Consider the following 9,360-nt stretch of genomic DNA (forward strand, 5'->3'; position numbering starts at 1 on the left):
GAAATGTAAAAATCCTATTATATGTCCTCCAAGTATCTAGTTATCTGGGCCCCCCCCCACTCCCTCTCCCTACCCCACCTACCATAGCCCCCTCTTCCTATTTCTCACCCCCTCCCTCAGTACCCCCCTTCTGTATCTCTACTTCCCTTCATCTGTTCCCCTGGCCCTCCTGTGTACCCCTCCCAGCCTCCGTCTCACGCTCCCTCCATGTCCTCTCCGTGCCACCCTCCCAGCCTCACGCTCATCCACGTCCTTCTGTCCTATCTGGGCCACCCTCCTCTCCCTGTGCCTTCCTCCATCCCCCTCCTCTCCCACCCACCATCTCACGCTCCCTCCCCATCCTCCTCTCCCCCTCCCTTCTCCCGTGTCTTCCCTCAGTGTCCCCCTCCCAGCATCCGTATCCCACACTCCCCCCGTCTTACTCCTTGTCCCCCTCCCAGCATTCGTCTCAGTCCTTCCACGTCCTCTCCGTGCCACCCATCTCATGCTCCCTCCACGCCACCCTCCGTCTCACGCTCCCTCAATGTCCTCTCCCCGTGTCTTCCTCCATGTCCCTGTTCTAGCCTCCGTCTCACGCTCCATCCAGGAGCTCCTGTGTCCAACTCCCACCCTCCGTCTCACGCTCCATCCAGGAGCTCCTGTGTCCAACTCCCACCCTCCGTCTCACGCTCCATCCAGGAGCTCCTGTGTCCAACTCCCACCCTCCGTCTCACGCTCCATCCAGGAGCTCCTGTGTCCAACTCCCACCCTCCGTCTCACGCTCCATCCAGGAGCTCCTGTGTCCAACTCCCACCCTCCGTCTCACGCTCCATCCAGGAGCTCCTGTGTCCAACTCCCACCCTCCGTCTCATGCTCCCTCCATGTCACCCTCCGTCTCACGCTGCCTCCGCGTTCTCTGTGCCACCCTCCCAGCCCGTCTCACACTCAATCCTCATCCTGTGCCACCCTCCCACCACATCCTCTCCCCGTGCCTTCCTCCTCTCCCCGTATCCCGCTCCCAGCCCTCTATCCGTCTCCCATGTGTCCTTACCTCCCCCCCATGTCCCTCTCGAGCCCCTGCCTCCCTCCCATTTTCTTACCCGACCCCTCCCATCCTCCGAGTCAGTGTCCACATTCCTCCCTCTCCCTTCCTACTATGTCCCCACTCCCCAGGACACAGCCAATGTGATAATTACAAGCCCTCCTATAAAGACACGAGGTTATATTAACTGCAGGACACGAGATAGAGCTTGTTTTATATTTTATTTATAAAAAAAATAAGGCAAAAAAAAAAAAAAAAGGGGGGGGGGGGCTTAATACACAGAAAAGATGGGATTGTACCCCAAAAATATCTGCCCCACGAAAACATCCCTTTCCACAGAAACCCCTACAGAAAGGAACCGAGGCAGCATCGTCTTCAGGAACTCAAAATTAGAAATCCGCAGAGCGTCGCTCTATCATTATACCCCTTCCCTGCCAGAGACCCACAGGGCGTCACTCATTAACCCCTTCCCTGACGGAGACCCCGCAAAGCGTCGCTTCTCAAGTAATGAAATCATACACAGCGCGCCTGGCTGGGAGGGAGCGACGCTCTGTGGGGTCCTTGGTAGGCAGGGGGTTAACGGAATAGCGCCAGGCCACGCTGCCGAGCCTCCCTCGCCCTGGCACCACGCAGTGTTAAGGGAAGCGCAGGGTACTTCTACACCGGCACTGCGTCCTGCACGCCATCGCACCCAGGCCCCCCCCGCAGATCATTGTTTCTGCTGCATGGCCTCTTTGCGCGCGGCGTCCTGGAGCAGCTGGGTATCCACCTCGTCGGCGGGAAGCTGCACGTAGCGAACGACGGAGCCGCGGATAAAACAGTTCTTCACCGACAGCTGGGGGGGAGAGAGAGGTAGTGTCAGCGCAGGAATAGTAAAAGGATGAAGGTGAAGTGACAAGTGTGTGTGTGTGTGGTCAGTACAGGAATAGCAGAGGATGACAGGACAGCGGTGTCGTGACAGGTGTGTTTGGGGGGGTGAGATCAGTACAGGAATAGCAGAGAGGGCTGCAGGGCAGGATGGAGGTGCAGTGACAGAGCTGTGCGTGTGTGTGTGTGGGGGGGGGGGGGAGAGATCAGTACAGGAATAGCGGAGTGTGACAGGGCAGGATGGAGGTGCAGTGTCAGCACAGGAATAGTAGAGGGGACTGCAGCGTTCTCACCATGTGCGGGTACTTTTCGGGGTCGGTCACACTGATATCCGTCAGCTTAATGTTAAGATACTGCGGAGAGAAGCAAAGACACCGATATACACACACACGAGAAGAGACTTACACGCGTGTATGTGTGATCAACACATCATGGTAATATGTAAACACACACACACTTCACGAGCGTATGTCCTAGACCTGGGAACCCACGCCGTTGCGTACAACCCTACGAGCAGCGCATTCCTCGCGGTTTGGGTGCCGCTAAGGCGATGTGTTCAATGGAACTATGTGTCATATATCCGAGGGCGACTGTCTGACCCATCTTTGTGGGGGGCTAGCAAGTGAAGCTGGTTGCCTGCCGTCCTGACACGGTTACACCCGACTAGGAGATCTGGTAGAGTATTTGTTCATTTGGGCGTCATCCCAGCGCTCAAGATGTCCGTGGAATAGCCTGGGCGGTGGGCATATGCCAGCCAAGCGTCTTTGCGCCAACCAGCTTTACATTTCCCACTCGGGCGATGTGCCACCACCAAGATGGTTCAGACACCGTCGGGTCTTGCGCTTCACTTGCCACTAGGGCGATGGGCTCAATGGAACAGGTCGTTCCATTGAATTCACCGCCCTAGTGGCAAGTGACGCTTGCCGGAGGACCACGCCGCTCAGATGGTGGTACACACCGACACTAGTACACCGGACTAGGCAACATACCCAAAGCCATCTTCGTTTAAGAGTCATCCAGGGCTCCTCAAGATGCCCGTGGAAAAGCCTGTCCTAGTGGAGTGCCCTCCAGTCCATGTGGTCAACCAGCTTCACGTTTGCCTCGGGCGATGTGTGGGGGCCTCCCGCAAAGATGGTTCAGACATCATCACCACCCTCTGCCTTACAACAGACTGTTCCATTGAACATGCCGCCATTGTGGCTCGTCAACCTTACTGGAGGACCACAGCGAGGAACGTGCTGCTACTGTGGTTGACCAAGACTAGGAGACTTCATTTCGGAGTCATCCAAGCGCTCCCCAAGCTGTCCATATGGGAAACCAGCTTCGCGTACCCCTCGGGCGATGAGCTCTTCTAAAGGGTTTGGACACTCACTCAAAAGTCTCTCCATTGAACACGCCGCCCTAGCGGTACGTAAACCTGGACAGAGAACAGCGGCAGCGAGGAACGCTCTGCTCGTATTTCAATGGAGCAGTCTCCGATTTATGCCAACGACAGCGGTTCAAGCGGCCCGGAGACCCATGTGGCTTCCACTCCGGAATCTGGACTTTCAACCCTGGGTTTGGGGGATGGGGTCAATTTCAGGGAATGTGTTAACCACGGTGTCCCCCCAAATAGTGAGTGAATCGTGGAGTAATATACACCCGCCACCTACGATGCCAACCCCAGAGCTGCCAGGCACTGTATCTCACCTGGTCCACAGAGTGCAGGGTACCACAGATACTGCAAGAAAGCGAGAGAGTATTAGTATAGTAATGTAATCAGCGCAGGAATAGGAGGGCAGGACGGAGGTGCAGTGTGCGGGGTCAGCACAGGAATAGCAGAGGGGGGTCTATCTCACCTCAGGTCGTTCTTCAGCTCCACTACCACGTCCTTCCCCACTAGAGACTTAAAGAAGGAGTAGAACAGCTGCCACGGAGGAAGGGGGAAAAAAAATGGTGGTCAGGCCGACATGCACCTCACCTTCTCACCCACAGCTTGGCATCTACCCTTTTATACATCCAATACGCCCCCTTCCTTCCCCCAACTCGGCTTGGCGTGAGACGCGAGTCATAAGTCAGGTTTATATCCCAGAATCCTTCGCTGCTCACGCCCGCTTCCCCCACAGCCCACTTGCGAGTTGGTATCTCCCAACATATATCCCATAATCCTCCTCACCGGAGATTGTAACCCATAATCCTTTTTCTAAATGAACCTCTTTTGCACACTACACGTCCCACAATGCTCCTCTGCACGTGCCAGGTTAACCCCTCTGTGCCAAACACAGACCTCCATGCTAAAGTAACCACTTAATGCCCTATATTAGTCAAAATCCTCCACTTCCCTACGTCATTTAAAGCCACTGCTCCATGACACCGGGGTAGTTTCCATAATCCTGCTCCTAAATTAACCACTTAATGAGCTATAGATTAGAGATAGATCATCTATGTTTAATCACCCCAGGAATATATCCCTATACACCCCTATATATCCCATAATCCTTTTCTTGTCATGCTAAATCAAGCAATGAATGCACAATATTACCCATAATCCTCCATTTCATGCCAAGTGAATCCATGCATGCCCTATTTTACCCATAATCCTTTTGTGTTCATGCTACATTAACTGTCGGATGATGAATCTAGGGAGCGCAGAATCAAGAAACGAAGGGAAAAAAATATGCTTATATAGTGCAATGTTGCAGTAATTTCAATGGCTTAGAAGTGAATGTGTAATTTAGTGGACACTAGTCACATGGCGCAGGTATGACACAGGCACCGAAAGGTTTCTTTAGGACGGACTAATCACCGTCAGTCTGCCTTGCGGCTCTCCGGATACCTTGGAACTGGTGTAAGGCTGAGTCCTTGGCGAGGCGCGCTGAGGCTGAGGGAAAGCGGCCGATTTCCCTGGCCTTGGTTAGCGCGCCATCCGGGGGCGTGTCGGGGGCGGGCCAGTGACGTCACGGAGCTGGTTCGCCCTCATTGGGCGAACCGCTTACGTGACTGGCCCATGCGCACCCATGAGCGCTTGAAACTAAATTTTTCATAAGACCCCGCTTCCGCAAGCGTGCGCGAGCCCCTGCTAAAGCCGCTCTCATTGCAGCTGCAGGGGCTCAGTGGTACGCGTAAGCGCGCCTCAGCGTTGACCATGCCCGAGGTCTAAGGAAGAGCGTCCGCTCATCCAGGGATGTAGGAGTACAGGTCCCTTCTTAAGATATGGCGTACAAGTGTGGACTGTAAGTTATGGTCTTATATTCAAGCACGTTTTTTATTCTGAGTGCCAATCCATTCTCGAGGAGGAATACGCCATATTTAAAGGGAACAGTACTCCAACATCACTGGATGAGAGGACGTCCCTTACACCAGCTCCAAGGTATCCGGAGAGGGCCAACAGACGGACCGATTCATCCGTCCAAAGCATCCTTTCAGTGCCCGTGCGCTTCCTGGGACATGCGAGCAGTGGCATCGTCCACTAAGTTACAGTCACTTCTAACCCCCTACTCTTCTCAGTGTCCATCAATCATCTTCCCACAGCTTGTCAGGGAGCCTCAGTACACATGTATGCGGATGACACCATCCTATATGCACACAGCCCTAGCCTCTCCGACCTTGGACACGTGCAGGAGGGCCCCGGGTACACGGCGGGTTCCGTTCCCGAGGCCCGCCGTGTAGTGAAAGATCGCCGGAAAGCGGATCCGGCGATTTGCAGTGCTGCGCATACCGGCATTGTCGCCGTTCTGCGCACGTGCGATCTATACGCTGCGCACGCAACCTGCGGCCTGCGCATGCGTGCCGGGCGCACCCGCCCATTCTGCGCACGCGCGATTTAAAATTCAACATGGCGGCCCCCTTCTCGGTGCCGCCGTATCAGCGGATCGCCGAAGAGCGGGGCCCTGCTGTACTTCAATCTGACTGAGACTTGAAAACTGGATTTCCCAAAACAAACTGTTGTTAAACACTGACAAGACGGTAACAATGGGGTTTGGGACCAAGACTAATTTTTAAAGCTTCCAGTGACTGAGCTCCTGATCAGAACCAACGCTAACACCACCCTAAGGCCTGGGACCCGGTGCGCCCGGCGGCGCGGGCGGCCACACGCGAGTTCCCCACCAGCAGGGGAATCCTGCGGAGCCGGTCCCGGTCCCCCCTGGCTGCACAGCTCACTACACACTGTGGCGCGTCAGCCGCTACGGGATACAAGAGAATGGTGTTCCCTAGCGTTGACGCGTCACGTGGTGTGGCTGTGAGCCAATGGGGAGGGGAGGCTAAGGGAGGAGGAGAGGCTTCCGGGAGCGGGGAGGAGTGTGGAGGGACAGCAGCGTGAGTGCCTGTCTGTGTGTGTGTATGTGTGTGCCTGCCTCTGTCTGTCTGTGTGTGTATGTGTGTCGGAGTGCCTATCTGTGTGTGTGTGTGTGTGTGTGTGTGTGTGTATGTGTGTCGGAGTGCCTGTGTGTGTGTTTGTGTGTGTGTTTGTGTGTGTGTGTGAGTGCCAGCCCGAGCCGTGGAGGGAGGGGGGGGGGGGAGAGTAGCGGGTCCCTCCGCTCAATCCTCCCACTCCCGCCCACCTCCCGCTCCCTACAGAACGCATATCGCGGTCTGTGTCTGTCAGCGCGCCGCCTGTCTGCAGTGCGGGCGCGCTGACTGAGGGAGCGGGGCCTTAGCCCTGTCACTAGTTTTAAATACTTGGGCTTATGGTTTGACTCCCACTTAACATTCGGGATGCACATTGATACCCTGACAACCAAGACCTGTGCCAAACTAGGGGTACTTTACAGGAACAAATCCTCCCTAAGCCTGCTGGTCAGAAAGCATATCGCACAGCAGATGCCAACGCCAATTATAGATATATAACCATTATAACTGTGCCCAGGACATACCTGAAAACGAGAGGTAACTCAATGTATTACTGCCTGGTAAAACATTTTATAAATAAAATAACTCATTGAAATAACTGCAATATTGCATTTTTCCCCCTTCATTTCACGATTCTGCGATCGCCATATCCATCGCCCAACACTCGCTAAGGATCGAAGGAGGATTCGCATCGGCTGAGCAGCGTGTCACCCATTTTATATGTACCACTTACGCTGCACGCACGAAATATTGTGCTCCCAATATATTCACTCGATTCACCATTTTATACGAGCAACAATAACCCATGAATGGCCTGTATTACCCATGATCCTTTTCTGTTTATGCTGAACACATGAATGCCCTGTATTACCCATAATCCTCAGTGCGTGCCATTTTACCCCCACATAGGATTTGGCATTTTCCCCATAATCCTTCTGTTCCTCATATCCCAGAATCCTTTGCTGTCGAAACCAGCCCAACTACACTCTAACACACACACACACACACACACACACACACACACACACACACACACACACACACACACACACACACACACACACACACACACACACACACACACACACACACACACACACACACACACACACACACACACACTGCTAGGGGAAACAGGGGCTGTTTAGAACGTTCAAGGGGGGGTTCCCGCGCTTACCATCTTCTCAGTGACGTCACGCGCCGCGAGGGCACTCCTCGAGGGGTGAGAGAAGCGCGAGCAAGGAGTCCCCGCGCGGCGTTACCCAGGCAACAAAAATAAAAAAAAAAGCGCGGAACCAGGCACAGGTGCGACTCGAACGTCTCACGCGCGTCCCTGTTCCAAAGCCGGTCCTACAAAATCTCGCGAGATTTCTGCCAGACCTCCCACTTTTTTATGGGAGAATGGGAGGGAGGACTCCGCAGTCGCGCTCTGATGATGGCCTCTTCGAAACTTGGAGGGGTGGGAGGGGATTTGCTTGGCATGGGCCGCGACCTCGCGAGACTAAAAGGGAGGGCGGGATGTGAAAACGGTCTATCTGTAGGGGTGTGGGGCGGTTTTTTTTTCTGTCAAGTAACTTTATTGGAAGACATGAACAAACAGCAGTATATCTGTACAGGAGGGGAGGCATCAGTTAGCCTTCAAGAGTGCTCCAATAAAAATGTTTTTTTCAGAGGTTTTGTTTTAATTTTTTTTATTGTTATTTATTTAAGACAAAAAACAAACAAAAATACATTTATCTATTTACACGGTTGAGAAAATTACAGTGGTGGCAAAATACAATCAGAGCTGTCGGGGTGTCCCGCGCTACAACAGGTGTCTGTTGGGGGAGGGTCTGTGAAGCCAGAGTGTGGGGTCCATGATGTTGGGGACGGAGTCAATAATGTTGGTGACGGATCCATGACTTTGGGGATGGTGTCCATTTTGTTGGGGATGGGGTGCATGCCGTTGAGGTTGGATTCATGACGTTGGGGATGGATCCATGATATGGGGAGGGGGTTCATGACATTGGGGACTAAGTCAATTATGTTGGGGATGGGGTGCATGACAGGAATGGATCCATGATATGGGGAGGGGGTTCATGACGGGGATGGATCCATGATATGGGGAGGGGGTTCATGACATTGGGAACTAAGTCAATAATGTTGGTGACGGATCCATGACTTTGGGGATGGTGGCCATTTTGTTGGGGATGGGGTGCATGACATTGAGGTTGGATTCATGACGTTGGGGATGGATCCATGATATGGGGAGGGGGTTCATGACATTGGGGACTAAGTCAATTATGTTGGGGATGGGGTGCATGACAGGAATGGATCCATGATATGGGGAGGGGGTTCATGACGTTGGGGATGGATCCATGATATGGGGAGGGGGTTCATGACTTTGGGGATGGATCCATAATATGGGAAGGAGGTTCATGACGTTGGGGATAGAGTCAATTATGTTGGGGATGGGGTGCATGACAGGAATGGATCCATGATATGGGGAGGGGGTTCATGACGTTGGGGATGGATCCATGATATGGGAAGGAGGTTCATGACGTTGGGGATTGAGTCAATTATGTTGGGGATGGGGTCCATGACAGAGGGGACAGTCAATAATGTTGGGGACGGGGTCCATAATGTTTGAGACAGATCCATGATGTTGGGGACGGGTCCATGACATTGGGGACTGGGTCAATTATGTTGGGGATGTGGTGCATGACTTGGGGATGGATCCATGACCATGACATGGGGAGGGGTTCATGACATTGGGGACAGTCAATAATGTTGGAGACAGATCCATGACGTTGGGGATGGATCTGTAACGTTGGGGACGGGGTTTATAATGTGGAGACGAATCCATGACCTCTACAAAAACCTCTAGTTGTGCCTCTGGTTACCGCAGTTCTTAAATCATCTTCATCCCTTGTCGATCCACTGCCGGATGAAGGCAGACTCAGATATCAAAAGACCAAGACGACGACCAAACGTAAGATGGGAGGATGAGATAAGGGAATGTGTTGGCGCGTCGTGCAGTAGAGAGGCTGTAACCGCAGTACCTGGGAGATCATTGGGGAGGCCTCATCCAGCAGTGGGGAGACACGGGCTGAAGGTGGTGATTTATATTTATATGTACGTGGAGAAGAGAGGCTGTAACCGCA

General features: G+C 53.4%; 1 protein-coding gene across 1 annotated transcript; it reads right to left on the reverse strand.

The window, feature by feature from the left end:
• Positions 1-1,223: 1,223 nt before the first annotated feature.
• On the reverse strand, positions 1,224-7,603 carry LSM2 (LSM2 homolog, U6 small nuclear RNA and mRNA degradation associated). Its single transcript, XM_075583572.1, has 5 exons — positions 7,395-7,603; positions 3,727-3,794; positions 3,578-3,608; positions 2,182-2,241; positions 1,224-1,856 (listed from the first exon to the last, which is right to left on the reverse strand). The coding sequence occupies exons 1-5, from the start codon at positions 7,395-7,397 to the stop codon at positions 1,731-1,733; spliced, it is 288 nt and encodes a 95-aa protein (XP_075439687.1). The 5' UTR covers positions 7,398-7,603; the 3' UTR covers positions 1,224-1,730.
• Positions 7,604-9,360: the final 1,757 nt, after the last annotated feature.

The sequence above is a fragment of the Ascaphus truei genome, unplaced genomic scaffold (assembly GCF_040206685.1).
Source record: "Ascaphus truei isolate aAscTru1 unplaced genomic scaffold, aAscTru1.hap1 HAP1_SCAFFOLD_335, whole genome shotgun sequence".
Classification (NCBI taxonomy): domain Eukaryota; kingdom Metazoa; phylum Chordata; class Amphibia; order Anura; family Ascaphidae; genus Ascaphus; species Ascaphus truei.

Excerpts from the sequence above, each read along its gene's own strand:
- LSM2 (XM_075583572.1), bottom strand. Across the intron at positions 3,609-3,726 it reads GAGCTGAAGAACGACCTGAG|TATCTGTGGTACCCTGCACT; the intron begins GTGAGATAGACC and ends GCTTTCTTGCAG. Across the intron at positions 1,857-2,181 it reads CCGAAAAGTACCCGCACATG|CTGTCGGTGAAGAACTGTTT; the intron begins GTGAGAACGCTG and ends TCTCCCCCCCAG.